Here is a 23,612-nt window from a genome sequence, read left to right as displayed (position 1 = left end):
CCAGCACCCAGTGTCTTGGGGCAGCAACCCCTCTACAAGGTGGCTGCCTTGTTCTCCGGTATCTCACACCTCTGAGAAGCAGCTCCTGCTCTAGGGAAGCTCCTCTGTGGGGCAGCTGCCCTGTCAGCCAGCACAGCAGACCCTGCTGCCAGGGACCCTTCCGTGGGGTGGCTGCCACATTCCTTGGCCCCCTCTGCTGGGAAGCTGTGGAGCCCCTGTTCTTGGCAAACCCTCCCGAGCCAGGAGGTTGAGGAGTCCACTTCCATCGGGAGGCTGCAGAACACCCCCCCAGTCCTTGGTACCTCCCCACTCTGGTTTTGAATTTTTTTGCCTGAGAATAGCAACTGGTCAGTCAGAAACTGTGTGCATGTATCCAGCTTGCTAAATGACCCAAACCACTTTGTTATCAGTCACCTGTCCTCTTCATTTACCACTCCGCCAATTTGCGTCAGCTGTAAACTTTGTTTTCTTCCAGGTCACTGATCAAATTATTAAAATACAGTGGGACCAAGAATAGGTTTGTATGGAATGCCACTAAACATAGCCACTCAATAATTCCCCATTTCCACTATATTTTGGGACCTGTTCGACAGCTTTTAATTCATTTAAAGTGTGCCATGTTAATTTTATATCATTACAGTTCAGGGGTCGGCAATAATTTTTGATGGAAGGGCCCACTCCAAAATTTTGGAAAGTGATCAAGGGCTGCACTTTTCTATGGAGAGGGTGTGGGGTCTGGGGTGGAGGCTGGGTGCAAAAGGGAGATTGAGGTAGAGGACTGGAGTGCAGGATAGGATATGGTGTTGGAGAGGGAATTTAGGTGAAGGAGGGGGTTCTGTCCTGGTGCAACATATTGCGGTACAAGGTCTGGAAGGAAGTATGGGTGTAGGAGAGGATTCTGGCCTGGAGAAGCCACACAGAAGTGGTGTGAGGTCTGAGAGGGAAGCTGTTTTGCGCTGCCCCCGCCCCCAGCCAGTTTCCAGCCAATAGGAACTGAGACTGTGCTGACGGATGGGACACCACACAAAGTACTCTCCTCCTTGCAGCACAGAGAGGCACAATAAGCAGACTGTTACTTCAAGCACTGCTGCTCCCTGCCATGAGGCAGGCCAGATGTAGCCCACGGGCTGTACCTGGGCTACACCTGACCTAAGCTGTCATTAATTTTAGTTCTGTGATCAGTTCCCCTCTTTCTCTTTAAGACAAGGTCCAGTACAGAATCCACCTGTGTAACACTTGCTGAGTCAGGAAATCGTCATCTTTAATAGCTAGACATTCCATGGGCATTTTCATACTGGCAGCACAAGACCTCCATCAGGTTCCACTCAAACTGAGGTCTCCACAGGTCTCTCAGCTGCCCCCCTCCAACACATAGGTGGGAGCATACGAAGTTAGTCATTTTGTTCTCCGTGTTATTGTCTGCTACAGATCACCCATCAATTCATAAACCAATCTCATAATTCTGGAACTGAATTTAATCATGGTAGTTTAAATAATCCAAAACCATTTCTTTAAATCAAGTTATAAAAAAAAGCTAAGACGGACGGTTTCAGAGTGCATTTAATTTTGGAGCAAACCCCATTGAACTCACTGGCACTTCTGTTTTCTGCGAAAATATGTAGAGAACGGGGATGACCAATCCCTGGTCTGACCAAATTTTGGAGGACGGTCCTGTGGATGAGTGGCACCAGAGGGAAAGTGTAAAGCAGAGGGCTTGACCAGGAGATGCTGAACACATCTGCCCGGGAGCACAAGCTCTGGTTCCAGTAAGAGCAACACATCCTGCACTTCACATTAAGATGCCAGGCAAACAGGTCCACTGGGAGACACCTGCACTTCTGGAAGATTAAATGCAGCATGTCTGGATGTAATGACCACGTGTGGTCCATAAAGGACCTACTGAGATGGTCTGCCAGGGAGTTATAGGCCCCAGGTAGACAATGCGCCATCAGGAGAATTTGGTGTTGAATGCAGAACTACCAGAGCCTGAGGACCTTGTGACACAGGGGAGAGGAGCATATACCCACTTGCTTGTTTATCCAGTACATTGCTGTGGTACTGTCTGTGCTCACAGACACACAATGACCTTCAGACTGTCCTGGAACATGTTTGAAGTGAGCCTGAGGGTCCCGAGTTGCTGAATATTTACGTGGAGCCGGGTGTCCTCCTTGTACCACAAAGCCTGAGTCTGATGCTGCCCCAAATGCACTCCCAGCCCAGGTCTGAGGCATCCGTGACCAGTAAGAGAGAAGTTTGTAGGGGGCTGAAGGGAACTCCCGTGCAAACCAATTGGGCGTCCAGCCACCAGTGCAGTGTTGATAGAAGCTGTGGTGGTACCGTTACCAACACACCTATGTTGTCTCTGACAGGGCATCCGCAGCTTGGTGTGCTGGCCTACAAATGTGTATGCCACAATGTGACCCAACAACCTCAGGCAGGCTCTGGCCATCGTGGTCAAAATACTGATCACCTCGTGCATAAGAGATGTCATGGCCTGAAACCTGCTTTCTGACAAGAAGGCTCTCGCCTGCACTGCATCCAGGAGGGCCCCGATGAACTCATTGACTGGGTGGGGGTCAACATCAATTTTGCCTCATTGACCAAGAGGCCAAGATTGGCCAACTTTGGCAAATCAGCTGCATGTGCTGGACTACCTGGCACTGTGACTAGGAATGCCAAGGACCCAGCCAGGGCTTTGTTCAGAGAGGATGAGGAAGATACACCTGGCACAACAGTCACTGGTACGCCCTGCCATCTTCCATGACTAGGGATACCCAGGACCCAGCCAGGGCTTTGTCCAGAGAGGATGAGGAAGATACACCTACCCCCTCCATGCCTACCAGTAGGAGCAGTAAGCCCAAGTCCCCCACTTGAGTCCCTGGCACTGGGACCCACGGTGCCATGTTCAGCATCTGGGGTAATGTGCCCAGAAGAAGAGAAGGCTGTGGCAGAGGCACATCTTGGTAACTCGGCACCTGGGTCAGCACCAAGCCTGCTGGCACCAGCAATGACAGTGCCAAAGGTACTGGCACCAGCGAGGGCAGCACCCAGAGTTGGGACAGTGCTGGCAGGGACAGTGCTGTCGTCAGCACCGACACCAAGGAGAGGGCCTCCGACACAGTCAGCCCTTGTGACTGCTCCGGCAGAGGCGCCCCCAGTGATGCCAAAGGTACCACCTGCAGTACCTGAGGAGTGCTGGGCACCCTGGACAGGAGTCTTATGGCTTGCCCATGCATTTCATGAAATGCCCACAGGGTCCAGAAAGGCCGTTGAGGTGCTCCTTGAGAGGATGTCTGCCATCCCTTGTCCACAGAGCGTTGCCTCCAGTGCCTGCGCTGGCTGTGGTGCTACATCCTCATGCTCCCACTCCTAACTGAGCTGGAGTAATACGAGTCAAACTCCAACACTGATTCCGATGCCAACGACCAGGGTGGTGCCATGGGACCCAGGGCTTGTGCGGTCTCTTGCCGTTGCCCTTGCACCAAATGGGAGGACAGACTAAGCAGGGTCAGCACCAGTGGTTGGCCTTGTTAGAGGTGGTCCAGTACCAGAAATGGTGTTGGCACCGTGAATGAAGGCACTTGTGCTGGCGCCTGCATCTCAGGCAGTGATGCAGTCTCCTGCCGCGGTGTTGGCACGAGCACCATGATTTGTAAAAGGCCCTGCACCATGCTGAAGGCCTCCGACATTGAGGGCATCCTGGGCGCCAATGCCTGCACTTCGTGACCCAATTCGTGGCACGACCTGGCAGACACCTTAGAGGGTTCCCAGTGGTTCAACCTCTCTGGGGACTGGCCCCAATCATGCCTCTTTTTCTTACGAGGCACCAGGGACTGGCTACTGTGTCGTCTTGGAGTGCTGGGTGCCTCTGTCTGGTCCCAGTACTGAGAGCTCTCTGGTGGCATCGACAGTGCCAGAGTGCTCTGCACTAAAGATGCACCGCTCTGACCTCCTGCTGGAGACACGTCTGGCCGCAAGGCTGCTTCCATTAGCGAGACTTTTAAGTGCTGTGCTCTGTCTTTGAGAGTCCTGGGTTTGGGGTCTTGCAGATGAAGCAGCATTCTCCGAGATGCCCTTCACAGAGGCAACAAACAAATTCTATGTGGGTTACTCTTGGGCATTCGTTTGCCACATTTTGAACAAGTCTTAAAACCTAGAGAATCAGGCACCCCCTGGCACCTAAGGGCAGAAGAAGTAAAAAAACAAATTGACAGGGCCAGACGCATACCCAGAAACCAGCTACTCCAAGATCAGCCCAAAAAAGCCAAGAACAGAACACCATTGGTCATCACTTACAGCCCCCAACTCAGACCACTGCAACGAATTATTAATGACCTACAACCTATTCTTAATCAGGATGCTACACTCCAGAAGACCCTGGGTGACATGCCTGTTCTCTCCTACAGACAACCTCCCAACCTCATGAGGATCCTTACTAACAGCCACAGGCTATACCCCAGGAACACCAGTCCTGGAACCTTTCCCTGCAACAAAGCCCGATGCCAGCTTTGTCCACATATCTTCTCTGGAAATACCATCACTGGACCTAACCAGGTTACTCACAGAATCACGGGCACTTTCTCATGCTCCTCTACTAACATCATATATGCCATCATGTGCCAACAATGCCCAGATGCTTTGTATATTGGACAGACTTCTAACTCCCTTAGACAAAGGGTCAACGGGCACAAAACAGACATCAAAACACTCCAGATCCACAAACCAGTTAGTCAACATTTTAATGGAATGGGACATTCTGTCAATGACCTCAAGGTATGTGTGCTACTGAAAAGAAATTATCGCTCTTTTGTAGAAAGGGAAGCGGACGAATTGACATTTATATTCAAATTCGGAACATTAACACATGGTTTAAATCGTGATGTGAACTTTCTGAGTCACTATAGGGGCTCGTCTGCATACTTAACTCAATCTAATTCTTGATCTTCCCCCCCCACCCCTCCACTCTCTGATTTGCTCACCTTGATTATCTTTTTCTGATTTGTCCTCCTTGCTTACTGTTTTTGGTTCTCTGTGTCTTAAACATTGAGTCTGTTCTGGTCTGGCTATGGTCTGAAGAAGTGGGTCTGTCCCACGAAAGCTCACCTAATAAACTATTTTGCTAGTCTTTAAAGTGCTACTTGACTGCTTTTTTTCTCTTAAGACTGGTGTAGAAGACAGAAGTGTCATGCTGAAGATTTTGCTGTTTAAAAGGAAAATTCATCTATCTTTCTGTGGAAATTTCTCCAGATTCCCTGTACTTCCACAGGGCAAAGGCTGAGGACACTGCAGTATCAGACACTAATTTCTCCAATTGTTTTTCCTCAATAGCTCCTCACATGTAAGCACAAGATGTTCATTTAGAATAAGTAATAACTATTCAGGGGTCTAAAATGACAACTCTGTAGTGACCAGATTAGAATCCACTGCTTGTCACAAATCACTTCAAGTGTTTGAACAAGACAGGACCTGAGACGTCTCATTCTAAGAATGGTTCATACCTCAAGATAAGTCACTTCTTGAAAAAGTAAGCTTTCCTAATTAAGGATGTGAAAAAACTTTGGTCTGAACAACTGTAGCTGACATTTTGAAATTGCTGTGCGCTGTGTCATGATTTTTATGGTCAACAGGGTCTTTTGGACAAAAGTCCCTTCTGAACATGTGACTGTATCTTTCAATGATGGGCTATTACTGCTTCAAATTCAGACTCCCAAAATATGTGGAATTTCTTTGTTTTTGTATTTTATTCTGTAGTACATACATAATTTAACATTTTAGTTTAACATCTGGCTCAATCAGGGGTCAAAGAGGTATCACTAGGAGAACATAACTGGCTTACTTTAAGATGTGTTGCTCATGTCCATTCCAATGCAGGTATGCGCGCATGCAGATGCTCAGTTGCCGGAAGATGTTTCCCCTTGCTGGTAGCCGTTGAGTCGGAGCAGCACCCTCTGGATTAGCACCGAAATGGGGCCCAATATAGGCATTTCCTACACTGACCCCCACACAGTTCCTTCTTGCTGGCCACTCCAACACTTGGGGGAAAAGCGGAAGGGGTTTGGAATGGACATGAACACCACATCTCAAAGAACACCCGTTACAGAAGTAAGTAACTGTCTTTTCTTCTTCAAGTGATTGCTGATGTGCATTCCAGCATAAGGTGACAGAATCATAGGACTGGAAGGGACCTCAGGAGGTCATCAACTTCAGCTCCCTGCTTCAAGCAGTATCAACCCCAACTAAGTCATCCCAGCCAGGACTTTGTCAAGCTGGGACGTAAAAATCTCTAGGGATGGAGATTCCACAACCTCTCCAGAAGACGCATTCCAGTGTTTCACCACCCTCCTGGTAAAGTAGTTTTGCTTAACCTACTCCTCTCCTTCTGTAACTTCAGACCATTGCTCCTTGTTCTGTCATCTGTCACCACTGAGTACAGTTTCTCTTCATCCTCTTTAAAGCTCCCCTTCAGGAAGTTGAAGGCTGCTATTAAATCATCCCTCAGCCTTCTCTTCTGTAAACTAAATAAGCCAGATCCCTCAGCCTCTTCTCATAGGTCATGTGCTCCAGCCTCTTAATAATTTTTGTTGTCCTCCGCTGAACCTGCTCCAGCACATCCACATCCTTTCTATACTGGGGGGCCCAAAACTGGACACAATATTCCAGATGTGAACTCACTAGTGCCAAACAGAGGGGAACAACCACTTCTCTAGATGTGCATGAAATGCTCTTCCTGCTGTATCCCAATACGCCATTAGCCTTCCTGGCTACAAAGGCACACTGTATACTCATATCCAGCCTTTAATCCATCATAACCCCTAGGTCCCTTTCCGCTGTACTGCTGCTTAGCCAGTCAGTTCCCAGCCTATAACAATGCTTGGGATTCTTCCATGCCAACTACAGGACTCTACACTCCTCCTTGTTGAACCGCATCACATTTCTCTTGGCCTAATCCTCCAATTTATCCAGGTCACTCTGGATCCTATCTTTACCCTCCAATGTATCTACCTCTCCCCCTAGTTTAGTGTCATCTGCAAACTTGCTGACGGTGCAATTCAGTTCCTCAACCAAGTTATTAATAAAGATGCAGAACACCACCAGGATTCTATGATTCTATGGATAGCATATCTCCTTTCCACCATGTGAAGGACCCACTGGTTCGACATTATATGGCACCAAGCACGGTAGAATGGAGATAGGCAAAATGAAAAAATAGGGCATGCTGGATCTAAAATGGGAAGTGGTGTGGTGCTCTTGACCATACCCACAAAAGTTGAACATAGGCCCCGATGGGGGCTTCTGTTACCCTTGGCCAGGTGTCTCCTGCTGCTCTGACTTCTCCACCTATTGTGATCCCTCGGCTTCTGTGGAATTGCCTAGAGGCAGGCACAGAGTAAAATGACTGCATTGCATTACAGGGGTATGAAAGCCCAGAGACCTCAGGGTAGCCCTGGAGTCCTTAAGGCTATGGAGCCTTTTATCTGTTTTCTCCAAGAAGAGTGTTGTCCCTTCAAAGGTCAAATCCTGAATGGCATGCTGTACTTTGTATGGGAGGCAAGAAACCTGAAGCCAAGCACCCCTTCCCATGACCACTCCTAATGCCATCATCCTTGTCACCATGTCAGCAGTGTCCAGGGCAGCCTTCAAAACCACACAGGAAATAAGTTTGTTCTCCTTCACCAAGGCTGTAAATATAGGCTTAGATCTGGTGGGATCAGCTCTGGGAACTTAGAGAGGAACGAAGCTGTGTTAAAAGAGTACCTGCTAACAAGGACCTGTTGATTTGATATGTGCAATGGTAGCCTCCAACTGAAAAAACTTCTCTACCAGGAAGATCCAAGTGTTTTGCTGGTTTATTGTTGAGCAATGTCCCCGGGTTAAACTGATGGTGATAGGCTTGAAAAATACAGAAGTACTAAATATTGTCTTCCAGTGTACTTTGGGAACTGTAAAACAGAGTAACAGCTTGACATTTAAGATCTTTAATTTGTTTACTGTGTAAGCAAGTAATTTTTAAACGGATTAGGAAAATACCTTTCCTGGGGAGATCCCAGTATAGCAGCTCATGGTTTGTCAAACTTTTGTTACTGAATAAGGATTGAAAAGTGCGGCATGACAAACGGTTCTCATTTTCTGAGTGCTTAACTTACTTGGGTCAGATTTTCAAAAGCGTTGAGCACTCACCTGCAACTGGAGTCAACAGCTGTGCTAAATTTCAGGAATCTCAAATTAGGCACCCAAAATTAGTGTCTACTTCTGATAATCTTTCTATGCCTTAATTGCCTATCAGTAAAAATGAAGATATTACTGCATCCCTGTGGTGTTGTGAATATAAATTCATTAATATTTGCCATGCATTCATATACTACAGTAATGACTGCCACAGAAAATCCCAAAGAAATAATAATTCTTTATTCAGCTTAGGGTTTGACTAGTGTGCAGTAAATAAGGTGTGGTGCATAATGAGGCCAAAACAAAACTAAACAAAAACCCTAAGATGCTGGTTAAGTGAACATTTTGCATTCTCAATACATACAAAAAAGGGGTCCTATGGAAAAAATATGATCACGTAATTAACATATGACAAGGCATAATTACCAGGGCATCAAATTCAAATTGCACAAACAACCATAATTCTGATATTGTTCTAATTTAAAGGTTACAAACTCAAGCAATGAAGGGTTCTTTCAACAGCTTTGGTGTGTGTAAACTCCAGGCTTCACCTATCTCATTCGTTCTGCCACGACAATGTTGTAAGTGTACATGCAGCCTAAGTTACCTTGGGCTGAAGAGTATTACATGAAAATGAGAATAAAAACTAGAGCTATAGCAGAGCCCACAGGTAAGATGCACATAGAATGCTGGGTATATTTATTCAAACAATTACTGCGCTACACTTATTTTGGAGGTGTGGAAAGGTTGATTTTGGTTTACTTTAGTCTTTTTCACAAATATAAACAACTTTCAAATTACAAACCTTCATATTAAGACAGAAACAAGACATGTATACACATGTTGCATGGTAGAACAATGTGCTCTTTTAATGTTTAGACAAATCCAGAATTTGGCAGTTTATAACCAAAACGAATTTTGCAACCTACAATAAGGGAGGTTATGTAAAATGCTCTGCTCATCTCCCGCTGTCCAACAAACCTGGGATCCCCACAACACTGGCATCTTACATTTTGCTCCTTTAGGAAACATGGATGATATTTAATAATATGGTATTAGTCCCTAAATGCTTTTTGATAAACATACAACCTCAAGATGTGTTTAAACTGTAGATCATTTGCACAAAGCCACTTGATAAGTAGAGTGATTAATATGCAAAGCTTGAACCTGTGACTGTGTGAAAATTTTGGCATGCTGTATGTGACTGAAATTATACAGTTGCTGAATAAACTAGTTAACAGAAATGTTCCTTTAACTATGAAAAGAACATTCCTTTCAGTGGTATAGTTCATTTCACTTTTGATCCAGTATACAGTCATAATCACATACTTGTCTTTCAAATATGTAATAAAGAGATACTTGCATAAAAGTGAAAACAAAAATATGATTGTGGACAACATTTCACTTAAGTTTGTATTTGACAATATGCTTATTGCTGACATAAATAGTGTTCACAGATTCTACCATCAAGTTTAAGCTGTGCAAGTTAATGTGATATGAATAGAATGACTCTGAACTACACTGCAGTTCAGATGATTGGCCAGTACTGACAAACCAATAGTGGCTCAGTCTGATTTCAAACTAAACAATGCTGATATGCTATATATGGAAAAGTCTATCACTTTCTATATTTAACAAAATTATGTATAATATGCTGTAAACATCTCTATAAAAGAGAACACCTTTCAATGCATGACAGCAAAGCTATGTAGAAAGCTATTCCCTGCTTTTTGAATCTAGATAAAGCAGCACAGATGTATTTACTGGATTTGTTCATCAAAACACAAAAATGATAATATCTTTATAACCTCACTAAATAACTCCCTTTGTAAGGGTTACATGCAGTAACACACACAACTTGCTATTTATATGGAAACTTCGTTTGTAATTCAGTGCAGCATCTCTACTGCCTTCAAAACAAGTACTCCCCACTTCCCTTAATTAAGAAAAGGTAAGTGTAAGTAATGAAGAGGAAGTCACCTAGTGTTAATCCTATTTATCAACAGGCTCTCAGTCTTCATGAAATTCCCAACACTTCATTAATCCCGGATACCACCACCAAATAAATCCATCATTTATTTTAGACAACTAGAAGTTGGGCAGTCTTCCCTCTCCAGCAGAGGAGACAGGAGGGCTTGACCAGAGCTGAACACTACTGGTGAGAGCTGCATCCTGCTGCGGCCGCTGGGACAGAGGGGAAGTCAGTAGCAGCGGCCTAAGCATGGATCTGGGAGGCACCTTCCTCCCCACCAGGGTCTGGCACAGCAGCTGCTCCCAGGCACCATCCCCCCAGGTGAGTCCTAGGGCTGGTGGCAGGGCCAGAGGCCAGGATGAGGTTGCACGTACAAGGAGAGAGGGAGAGGGACCAGGGCAGTCAGCACTGGCCTCCCTGCCACACCCTGGCTCTTTTCTCTCCTCTCCTCCACCTCCCAGGCAGCAGACTGACATATTTACATAATGCTATCATTCTGTTGCCTGGGATGAGAACTTTTTTTTTTATATAGCGGGACTGAGAGAAAGAGGGTTATTTTTAATACAGCACATTTTTCTCTTCAAAGTAAAATGCTGTGGCTACAAAAAGAATTTACCATTTAGCATTTTTCTGGACTTCAAATTTTTGCCCATAGTAGTAATGAAAACCAGTTTATGTACAACATGTAACATCCACTTCTCTATATTCAAAATGGAAAGGAGTCATTTTTTCCCTCTTCTACTTGCTTCTTTAAGCCAGCTGATGAGTTTGCTTACATCAACTCAACTTTTTATTTTTAGGAACTATGGAGAGAACATATACATATCTCTAGGGATGACCTGGTTCATATGATGGGAAATTACACATCATCAACAAAATGTATCCAATATGCTCAAGTTGGAGGATATTTTATGCTGTAACTTTTAATACTTTACCACTCATGTTGTTTTAAGAAGCAATGAACATTTGTAGACTGCTTTGAACATTTATAATCCTATGTAAGTCCTGCATAATATTTAAAAGAATTCATTAACTTAATTAGAGAAGCTGGCAGATTTATTGAAAGCTGAGCGGATTTTCAATCAGTATAAAAGGCCACAGAAACTTTGCTGGACTACCTGGGGAAATGAAGGAATCATGCTTCAAGCACCATAACTTTCAAATTTTGATCGCATAAGCAAAAGTGTCCCAGATGATCCTAGCTGTCAGGACAATTCATAGCCATGATACAATACAAATTGCCTCAAGTCACCAAAATTATCCCCATGGAGGCCTTTATTTTATAATGGAAAGTAATCTCCTAGTAAATGACCAACTCCCCTCCCCCATCTTTCTTCTAGCCCCAAAATTTAAGTATTTCCAAGTTTCTATCTTGTGGAATGTTTTTTTTTTACATTGATTCAATATAATCTCACAATCTGCAATTCAAAACAGTCTTTAATTTAAAGCACTGACTTAAGATAGAAAACTATACAGATAAATGTAATGAATGCTTGGACTCAAAAGACAACTTGTACCCTGTTTAGGGTTAAGGTGGCTCAAAACAGAAAAAGGGCAGAAGTGAACATTCAGCTATACAGCTCTTACCTGTTGGATCTTGCTCTTTCTTGACTTTTAACTTTTTGGCTCTCCTCCTTCCCTCTGGAACAGATTCTGCACAGCAATCTGTTTCATCAAGCTCAGTGTCTTGGACTTCTTTCTCTTCAATATAATCAGAGCCAGTTTCCTCTTGAATAGGGCTCATACTTCTTTTTTCCATTGTGCTTGTATTTGTGAAACTGAAATTAAAAAAAGATGAGATGATCATCTTGATAGAATACATACAAAAAGAATATTTAACAAAGCAGATGGGACTGGCTGCTGTACACCAAAATCAAAAATGTCCATGGACCTAGCTATAAATTTTAGTAATACAGACAACTCACCACATCAACTGCATAAATTGCCTTGAAAATAATGCAGTCTTAAAATTACCTTTCCTGATGGAAGATGTGTCTAGCTGCAGTGTTGCATAAAACTGATATTCACAATTTCATCTTTTCACATGCAGAATGATCCATTCTTTGTGCAAGTATACTTTATATTGCCCCCCTACTTTGATTATTTTTTTAGCTCTATAAAAACACTGATTAAAACGAGTCTCAAGATAACTGCATTTTGTGAAGACACTGTGATGGCTTAACTTACGTTCAGACTTCAAGCTACAAAAGCAGTACAAGGGCAAAACCAACAGATATTGGCTACATCTACCCTATCCCAAAACTTCGAAATGGCCATCCAAATGGCCATTTCGAAGTTTACTAATGAAGTGCTGAAATACATATTCAGCGCCTCATTAGAATGCGAGCAGGTGTGGCACTTTGAAATTGCCGCGGCTCGTCACTGCGTGGCTTGTCCAGACAGGGCTCCTTTTCGAAAGAGCCCCGGCAACTTTGAAATCCCCTTATTCCTATCCTTTCGAAAAGGAGCGCCATCTGGACGAGCCACATGGCGGCGAGCTGTGGCAATTGTGAAGTGCCGTGGCCGCCTGCATTTTAATGAGGTGCTGAATATGTATTTCAGCACTTCATTAGTAAACTTTGAAATGGCCATTTGCATGGACATTTTGAAGTTTTGGGCTAGTGTAGACATGGCCATTGTAAAATTGATCTATTTGTTACAGCTCTGAGACGTATATGAAATGAACACACTTGACCTGCTCACTTTTTCATGTCTCCTTTGGGTTCTTAATAATCTGAAAAATATTTGTTGGGTAAAGAAATGAAGCCATCAACTATTTACATCAAGTCTTGGAAAATAAAGATTTCCTACATGTAAATCTCTTGTTCCTTTATAAACTACTTGCCTTAAATATAATAAACATCTATCAGGACTTGATTAACTGAATAATTTTAACCATTTTATTCAGAATGTATTGAAATTACATTGCACATTATACATTTTAATTCCACAGTAATTTGCCATTAGAGCAAAGATTCTTGGCTATAAAATCGAAGTTAACAAATGTGTAATAGAGCACTAAATAGTTAAATCGAAGAACAATTGCTGTTATGTAATTGCTATGTATCCAAATATTAGATGTTTGCTTAATAATCTGTGTACATTTTAATGTTTTCAAAGCAAGTCTTGTGAAGATAAAGCTTCGTAAACATGAATTTAGTTGTTTTCTATTAATTTAAAATGATATCTCACACTGACATATTCACTAATTCCTAAATAACCACTCTTACATAAACCAAAACATAACATCTATGTTAAAAAGCATTAAAACCCTCTCCCTGGATATCTTATGCTATTTTACACTTAATGACAAAGAAATATTGGTCCCCAACAATCTTCTAAAGGAATTTCTGTTTAGTTGTACTTTGTGGCTTGAAGATGAAAAAAATTGTAGTGGATTCAGCAGAGCTTCTCTCTCTTTGAGAATGTCTTATTTTTTGGGATATTTTGTGTCAACTCCAAAATTTAGTTAAACTTCTAGATAGAACTGCTTTGTATTCAGATTTCACAATAAAATGTCTGACTTGTAAATAATAAAAACACATGATCTTTACTTCATTACATAGCTCTTGTAATCAGGACCCAGGAACTGCTGTCTGATTTGAGTAACCTCAGGTCTTAGCCAGAGTAAATAATTATTTAATGTCTCCTAAAGATCAGTTATAGACTATTAATGAAAGTAGATAAAGGAGAGAGCCTCAATAACAGGAATGCAAACAATTTTGTCCAAAACTGCTAAGTCATCTGGCTATTTTATTCATCCAGTGATTTTATTTTATTTTATGTTTTTATTTTTGAGGACAAATTTCATTGTAGCCCAACAACTGTTTTGAACAGCTATGTTTGGCTTTCAGTCTTCTGAAGTTTTACCCTTTCTTTAAGATTGTTTAACCCATGTGATCAAAACTTTTAATTGTAATACATAATACTAATAAGATAAAGGAAAACTAGTCTGCCCAGTTTGTAGACTTACAGAGAATTTAGAATTGACTTTTTTGCCTTTTACGTTTTCATATGAATTTTAATAATGAATCATGACAACTTTTTAAAGATATGTCAGGGATACCTACAGGAATGCAACGAAAAAATAATTATACTTTGGTAGGATCTTTGTGTTAAGTGAGACTACCCTACCTAGCCAAGTTCATTTTGACACTTGGGGTAACGTTAATTCCTAAAGTTTCAGATTTATTATAGTTCAGTTTGAAACACAAATGCCAGAGTCAACTGTACTCTAGTTTCTAGAAAGGCTTCTAGATCCTTCACATATAACACGACAGTCAGCATACAAAGCTATTTTGTGTTTTAATCCAGAAGGCATTTTAATGCCCTTTACCACGTCACTGTTTCTTGCTTTTACTGGAAACAATTGGGGAAGAAAGGGGAGGATAATGGCCAGTCCTCTCTTGCATCCCTATACAAATGTAAGAGAGGACACAGATGACCGTTAATCCAAGCAGACACTCAAATACATAGGACAGATATTCCCCTATAAAATTTATTTCTAAATCCAAACTTTACAAAATCTGCCTGAGGTACTTTCAACTCCAACTAGTCAAAAGCCTTTTCAGCATCCAAACAGAACAGCACATAGAAAGAATTTCCAGAACTGACACAGATCAGATTTAACATTCTTTTTATATTATCAGATAGATGCCTGCCAGGAACCAACACAGACTGGCTAGGGCGAACATATTTGAGCAAGATGAAATTTGATCTCTTTATAGGTCATTAGCAAAAATTTTAGCATCCATGTACAAGAAATGGCTCTGTATGATGCACAACTGGAAGATCTGTCCTTTCTTCAGAAATGACTAATTAGAAATGTTTGCCTGTTTCCATAAATCTAGAATCATATTCCTCTACAATATATCATTAAAAAAATTAACACAGTTACCAACACTTACATTAGAGCTCTGTAATACTTTTCAGAAAACTGTTCAAGATCTGGACCTCTATTGAATTTTAAGTTTTTAAACACAACTTCCTTTGCAACAATTTGCTAATGAAGAGATGCTACATCATCTAAGAGCTAAGGCATTTTCATACTTCTCACGTGTTTATTTATATGTCAGGATGTGGACGTCCTCATTTGCTTTAAATACGGAAAAAGTTAGTAAACATCTCATAGATCTGTTTAGTGCCTGTTAGTAAATCTCTCTTATTTCTAATCAGAGTGGTGGCTGATTTATCTTACTACTCCTAACTTTTTAGGTAAAACCTACCAGCTTTACCACACTTTTCACAACATTTTTATTTCAGATATCCTTGTGTTTGCTCAGCCCTACCTGTTTCTAACAGCTTAAACTTCAGTTTGATCTCATTTACTTTCTTATGCACTCTTCAACCCTGCATATTTATATTTATCTGCCAAAACAGAAACCAAACTTTAACCAAACTTGCTTGGAGAATTCTCATTTTTGAGATATGATGCTTCATCACAAGGATTCCCCCTCATTACTGCTTTCCCAGCATCCCTGAGAACACTATTATTGAGCCCTCCCTTGCAATGTTCTTCTACCTCTTTCTGAACATTTTCATCCAACTTTTGAATTCTACTGCGTGTACAGAATAAAATTCTATTAAACCACCAGGCCCTCTGTTTTTCCACTGATTTCCAAACTTTTAATTTAATATACACAGGGGCATAATCAATCCATGTTATAAACACAAATATTACCTTTTTTTGGACCAAGTTAGTCAAGATCCTAGAAATAAAAATTGTAATCAATCCCAGAATGAAAACGAAAAATAAGGAACAAGTATAGCACTTGATATCTGAATTCATCTCTCTCTAGACATCCATCCACTCCTTTTTTTAAAAGTAGTGTTTAGGAAAGAACTATCAGTTTAAAATATTCAAAATGGGAAGTGGCTGCCTAGGAAGGAGTGCTGCAGAAATGGCTCTAGGGGTCACAGTGGACAACAAGCTAAATAAGAATCAACAGTGTGACACTTGCACAAAAAAAAAAGCAATCAGTACTCTGGGATGCATTAACAGGAGTGTCAAAAGCTAGACATGAGAAGTAATTCTTCCATTCTATTCTGCTCTGATTAGACCTCAACTGGAGTATTGTGTCCAGTTCTGGGCACTGCATTTCAAGAAAGATGTGGAGAAATTCGAGAAGGTTCAGAGAAGAGCAACAAAAATGATCAAAGGTCTAGAAAACTTGACTTATAAGGAAAGACAGAAAGAACTGAGTTTGTTTAGTTTTGAAAAGAGAAGACAGAGGTGACATAACAGCTTTGAAGTACTTAAAAGGTTATAATAAGGAAGAAGAAGAAAATTATTCCCCTTAACTTGAGGGTAGGACAAGAAGCAGTGGGCTTAAACTACAGCAAAGGAGGTTTAAGTGGGACACTAGGAAAACCTTCCTGGTAGGATGAGTAAGCACTGGAATAAATTGCTTAGCAAGGCTGTTGAATCGCCGTCACTGGAGTTATTTAAGAGCAGGTTAGATAAATACCTGTCACAATTGTCTAGATGGTGCCTGGTCCTGTCATGAGTACAGGAAACTGGACTTGATGACCTCTCAAAGTCCCTTCCAGTTCTAGTATTCTATGATGCAACAAATTTGCACTTACCCCTCCTGAACACTGTCCATGTACATTGAATTGATCCAGAAATAGTATTAAGCTGCTTATTAAAATCCTGCCTCTTCCCTCAGAGCAATATTCCCCTCCATAAAACTTCCTAAATCCCTAAAAAAAAGATAAAACTTGATTGGAAGAAATCAATTTAATAAAGGTAAGAAGTTTATCTATCCAGGATTCCTTATTTAAAATATATCTGTCCTCTATATCTGAGTTCTACTGTAGTGTTTAACAAGGAATACTACCTCTCCTGTTCTATGAAATTGCTCTGAAGAGACATATGGTAGTTTTGTCCAGTAAACTTTAGCCTTTATCATATTTTTCCCAAGTGTTTTCTGTAATTAGATAATGAGAATCCTTTTTCAGTGGCATAATTCATTTTTTCTTTTTTGCTGAATTGTTCATCCTTTAGCATTAACCATCATTACGGTATTAGTATCTCCCATAAGTATCGTCTACTCTTGTCCAAAACATTATCGTTTGTTAAAAGCAGTTAGACTAGCCAGCCAATTGCCACGTTTTCATTACATTTCACTTATTCTTTAAATAAGACACTTTAGATGGTGATTCCATCACATAAATGGTAATTTTATAACTCCCATGCACATTGTTTTTCTCCTTCTAATACCTATACACAGTCTCGTTCAGAGTCTGATTCCTGTAAAGTTTCAAATTCTGAGCTCTAATATAGTTTTTTTTAAATATATAAAACTTAACTTTTGTCTTTGTTCTAGGACAAAAAGTAATGAGCTTAAACTGCAACAGAGTGTTAGGCTGGACTTGATCTTAAACACCTGTCAGGATTGGTCTAGTTATTACCTAGAACTGCATTGAGAGCAGGAGTCTGGATTATATGGCCTTCTAAGTTCCTTTCCAAGCCAACAGTTTTAAGAATCTATAAATCTTACACCCTGTTCCTCTCTCTCTCTTTGCATTCTCCCCACTGTTGTCTGATCCCCTACAGCTGCAGGAGTGCCATCTCTCCTTTCTTCCTCCATGCAAATGTTAATTCAGAATGGAACTGTTTTATTTAAAATGCTGCTAAAACCCAAGCATAATCTTACTCGACATCTTTAAAACAACAGACATTATCATCTCTGAATTCAGTGTTTATTAAAACTTTCCACCACAGCTGACCTTTCTACAATTAATAAAAATTTTTGAGTTTGTGGTAACTCTAAAGTGAAATTTACTTCAACAGGGAAGATTTAGGTCTCCTGCCATTTCATCATTTTTTATAATATTAAGCAACAGTAATTGTATTATATGTATTACATACGTTTTATCTACGTTCTATACATCCCAACTTTTATCTACATCCCTTTCTCATGTATATTTCATCAATTATTTAGCCTATTTACTAGATCTGTTGATCATCACAGTTAACTTATGCAATTAACTCAAAAATTAATCATGATTAATCATAATTTTAATAGCACTATTAAACAATAAAACAACATCAACTGAAATTAAATATTTTGGATGTTCTTCTACATTTTTGAGTATATTGATTCCACTTACAATCCAGAACAGAAAGTATACAGTGCTCACTTAATTTTTATTATAAATATTTGCACTGTAAAAGTGGTAAACAAGAGAAATAGCAATTTTCAACTTCACCTCATAGACTATGTCTAGCTTAGAGAGATTTGTCAACAGAATTTTTTGTCAGAAGACATTTTTCAACAAAACTTCTGTCAACAAATTGCATCCAGACTGCAGAGCAGATTGATCTTCTGATCCGCTCTGTCAACAGAGTGGCCAGACTGCCCAGCCACTCACTTGACAAGATGACCACCCCGAACTGCAGCAGACAGGGTTGACACTAGTCTAGACATAGCCATAGGTAGAATAGTACAATCTCTAGCATGGAAGTACTATTTATAAACGTTGATTGTTACTTTACATAACTGCACTTAACAAGAATACAATGTAAACCTCTAGTACACTCAGTCCTCCTCCTTGTTCAGCTAATAGGTTAAACAAGTCTATTTACATATATGGGAGATAATGCTGCCCACTTCTTATTTACCAGGTCACCTGAAAGGGAGATCATGGGATTTGCATGGCACTTTGCAAGGTACTTATGTGACAGATACGTTAAACATTCATATGCCACCATTCCAGAGAGAATGTTTATATGCTGAAGTCAGGTTCTGCTCAATAATGATCCAAAGCAGTGTTTATCTGAGTGACTGGACAAACAAGTGGGACTGAGTATACTCTAAAGTTTTATATTGTCTTCATTCTGAATGTAGGGGGGTTTTGGACATAATTCTACATTTGTAATTTCAACTTTCATGATACAGAAATGGTACTACAGTAATTGTACCAGATGAACTGAAAAATACTATTTTTGTTTTTTACAGTGCAAATATTTGTAATTATAAATAAAGTGAACATTGCACACTTTGTAATCTGTGTTGTAACAGAAAACAATATATTTAAAAAGGTAGAAAACCTCTAAAATTCAATAGCATTCTATTATTGTTTAGTGGTAAAATTACTCAATGTGATTTTTTTTTAGTTACATGATAAAATCATGATTACTTTAATTGGGCAATTAATTGCAATTTCATTTTTTAATCGCCCAAGAGCCCACCACCAATATCTTCTTTTGCTGAATCCAGATTCCTCTTCTCTCATGTTTGTCCTGTTGTCTTGATGACGCATCTTGACCAATTCTGGTATTCTTTGATTTCTCAGTGGCCTGAAAGACCAATTCAGACTGCTCTGAGTCCATTTGCCTATTCCCACGTCCCAAAAACAACCGTTCCTTCTTTAGGATCTGAGACAGACATATATGTCCTTCTTGAAACAACAACAAGGGGCATAATCAGTGGTTCAACTCTCCCTTGTTGCCCTCAGTATTTTATCCTTATCTTGATAAAAGAGTAAATGGAAAAGCATCTGTCTTGGTCTGGGAGTCTGCTGGGGAATAGGAAAAATTGATCTATAAGTCTTCTCACTATGGCCATGTCTACACTAGCCCCAAACTTCGAAATGGCCATGCAAATGGCCATTTCGAAGTTTACTAATGAAGCGCTGAAATACATATTCAGCGCCTAATTAGCATGCGGGTGGCCGCAGCACTTAGAAATTGATGTGGCTCGCTGCTGCGTGGCTTGTCCAAATGGGGCTCCTTTTCAAAAGGACCCCGCCTACTTCGAAGTCCCCATATTCCCATCTGTTCATGGGAATAAGGGGACTGCGAAGTAGGCGGGGTCCTTTTGAAAAGGAGCCCCATTTGGACGAGCCATGCGGCGGCGAGCCGCATCAATTTCTAAGTGCCACGGCCACCCGCATGCTAATGAGGCACTGAATATGTATTTCAGCGCTTCATTAGTAAACTTCGAAATGGCTATTTGCATGGCCATTTTGAAGTTTGGAGCTAGTGTAGACATAAAAATGAAAAAGAAAGATCACATTCATAGGCTAATGTGTCATGGAAAATACCTATGCATCTATTTATTTTTAAAGTTGTTTGGTTTCTTTCTGTGAGTTTGAAGTATTCTGATTGTTTGTTTAGTCCTTCTTCTGTATCTGGTATTTAATTTACTCTTTCCATCTTTATGGCAAGTCTAGAACACTTCCCCACATCCTTATTCACCTTATTGATTTATAACAGAAGATCTCTTAGCAATGATGCTTCTCCACTCACCTTAATAGTTTGCTGGAGGGCGAGCTATTCTTATTTGTGACTGTCTATTTCTCCTGGGACACAGTGGAGACAAATCTTTATACCAAAGGATTTTTTCCTTTCCCAGATACCTAGACTTTTCTTGTCTTTCCTTGCTTATGCTTCTCTCAATATACCCGTTGCCATACTTACTCTCTGACCTTTCCAAAATGACGACTGCTACATTTTCTCCCTCACACAGAGCAGTCCTATTCTTTATCTTTTCTTTTAGTAGCCCCCAAGCCCTAGCAAATAAAAAACCCCAAAACCCTCTCATTGCATTCACCCTCTCTCTCTCTATGGGATAATGCATGTACAAGTTTAATATCTCCAAGCTCTCAGTCATGAATATGTTTTGCAGGCTGATGTCACTAGATTCTCTTGCTGGATTTTCTCCTGCAAGCTGCTTCTACACTCGCCCCCTCCCATTGGAGGTGGCATGGTAATGAGGCAATTCAAAGCAGGCTAATGAGGTGCTAACATGCATATTCAGTGCCTCATTAGCATAACGGTGGTCACGCGAATTTCTAAGTGTAGACTTTGAATTGCAGATTGACAGTGTCAATGGGGGCAACTTCAAAAGAAGCACTCCACTTTGACATTCCCTTACTTCCACAAAACTAGATTGGAGTTGCTATTATACTAATGAGGCACTGAATATGCATGTTAGCACCTCAGCCTGCTTCGAATTACCTCATTACCAAACCACCTCTGACGGGAGGGGGCGAGTGTAGGAGCAGCCTCAGAGACTACTTTCTGGGACTGGGATCTGCCAGCTCTCTTCAACCCTTTACTTCTTCTCTGTCACAGGGCTATTCATATTATTTGTGGAAATATGCTTCTAAATATGAATATGCAGAATAGGAAAACACTTTATGGACAATATTTTTGTAAGGTGGTATTTGAAAAGATGTAATCTGCTGAATGTCTAAAATATCTTTGTATGCATGCATTATTCCTGTATTTGAAGTTAGAAATATGAAGTATAAACTTGCGTTACTAATACAGACTTGCTAAGTGAGGACCATTGCGGGCATTTAAGAAACTTGATGGCTCATGAATAAGGACAATGATCTGCAAATAGATTTGTAAATGGGAACCTGTTCATTGGAGGGGCTGAGAATTCCCACAAGGACATGTGTTTAGGTCACCTGATACTGGGATCCATCTTGGTCTTTGTACATTTCTACAGAAGGTGAGAAAATTTAAACTAAATATAAAATATTCTCAGTTTGGGGGACATCTGTATAAAGGGGTAGTGGGAAAAGAACCAAACAATAGGGGCGCCTGCCATATTTCAGTATTCCCTTGCTTACCACCCAAGATGACTGCTGGAAACATCTAAGATTGAACTGGGGAAAGGATCAAATATAGGCTGGGAGACTTTCCAACCAGTGGAAAAGGAGGGGTTGGGGGGATTAGAACTAGTATTAGGGTAAATTATCACATGCAACAAGTTTCTTAGTGTATTAGGTTTAGCAGGTGTTTTGTTTTATTTTGCTTAGTAACCTACTTTGCTCTGTGTGCTATTTCTTGCATCCATCTGAATCCTACTTTTTATACTTAATAAAATCACTTATTAATAAACCCAGGGTTAATGTTAATAATTGTTATAGGAGACAAGCAGCTGTGCATCTCTCTTCACGTAAGAAGGGGGGAAGACAATATGAGCTTGCTCTGTATAAAACTTTATACAAAATCAAGATGGACTTATCTGGGGTTCAGGTCTATTGGAACTGGGCACCTAGGTGCTGTGGCAAATCTCTTTCTGCCTTCCCAGAGTTGATCTGCGTGTTTCTACCAGGCTATAACCCCACTTCTGTGTTAGTGCTGGAGGAAGCCAGAGGGCATGGCTCAGCAAGACAGAGTAAAGGGGGTGCCCCAGAAGGTTGGCTCAATGGTATTTCAGCACATCGTGTCAGTCTCAAGTGGATCTCTGCCCAAACCCGTCACACTCTTCTCTTCCAAACTGGCTCCATGGGTAATTTTTCATATTTAGGACCATAGAACTTTGGATTACAGTTGCCCCAGTTCACTATCTCTTTAAACTGTTTTCATTTATCCCCCCTTTATTATAGAGGTGCATTAAGTGACTACGTTGTTGTCTTTGTCATGCACCCTCATTTTACATTCTGTGCATCCAATTGTTGTTTTACACCATTAATATCTGATTTACTTTTGCTTTACATTTATATTAGAATCAGGCACCACATTATCAATTGACGAGCTGTATCAACATTTAGCACAATATATAGAGGAAAATCTCGAGGCAGTTTAAGGAAGTTATATATCCTTTTAGGTCTCTCTCTCTCTCTCTCTCTCACACACACACTTTTTATATTATATATAAAATATATTATACTATATATTTTATAATACTATATATTATATATTACACACACACACGCACACACACACACACTCCTCCCCACAAGCATAACACATTTCAACTTTTTTGGCGGGGGGGGTAGGCCACTGCTACAAATACCCTGGATTCTGTTATTTCCACACAACTGATTCATGCCAAATTGTATTTGCCAAAGCACAATATGACATAATCCCTGTTTCTGCAGTTTACAACCTAAACAATGGCACTGAAACAAGGGAAGCTGATTCAGTGATATACAGTTAATGCTGCCAAAGGCAACAAGAAAAGCTAAAAGCAGGTTTTTTTCTCTAATCTTTCACTTATGTTTATATTAACAGGAAGCAACTTTTCCAGAGCAAAGCATCTATTTTTAAGTCTAGAACATCCTTTCAACTTGACTCCTCTCCATGAAAAAGCATCATTTAGAAGGGTGTATTACCAATACAGCCAGTTTTCACTCTAATACCATTCGTATTAATGGGCATTAATATATGACTTTAGAGCTACAGATTGGCTTTAGAATCCAGCCACAAACACAAGACCCCGCTTGTCAATTTTGACAACATTCAAGCTAAAAGAAGTGAGCTTGTGGGACAGAAAACGAGTTTTTTCAGATTCTTCTTGTATTATGTTAAGAGGTAAGATCCTTAATTAAAATGCATTGGAAAATGTCAAACTATATGAAATTAATATTTTATACTATTAGATCAATAATTCATATGAAATAGCTTGGGAAAGCCCAAATCCACAATAAGGAACATTTTGATACTAGCATAACTGTGTCACAAAAATAAGTGCTGCTTTTGGTGATGTATTGTAGCCAATTTTCACGT

At 40.6% G+C, this 23,612-nt stretch overlaps 1 protein-coding gene across 3 annotated transcripts in view; it reads right to left on the bottom strand.

The window, feature by feature from the left end:
- The window catches only part of PARN (poly(A)-specific ribonuclease), a 186,779-nt gene that overhangs the window by 5,745 nt on the left and 157,422 nt on the right, over positions 1-23,612 (bottom strand). For all 3 annotated transcript variants that reach the window (XM_075010325.1, XM_075010326.1, XM_075010327.1), the window contains one exon: positions 11,726-11,916. In XM_075010325.1, the coding sequence (XP_074866426.1) occupies positions 11,726-11,916 (191 nt within the window). The remainder of the gene's footprint in view (positions 1-11,725; positions 11,917-23,612) is intronic.

This window comes from Carettochelys insculpta, chromosome 16 (assembly GCF_033958435.1).
Source record: "Carettochelys insculpta isolate YL-2023 chromosome 16, ASM3395843v1, whole genome shotgun sequence".
NCBI lineage: Eukaryota > Metazoa > Chordata > Testudines > Carettochelyidae > Carettochelys > Carettochelys insculpta.
The sequence above is the reverse complement of the archived record's forward strand: the minus strand, read 5'-3'. Positions and strand labels throughout refer to the sequence as shown.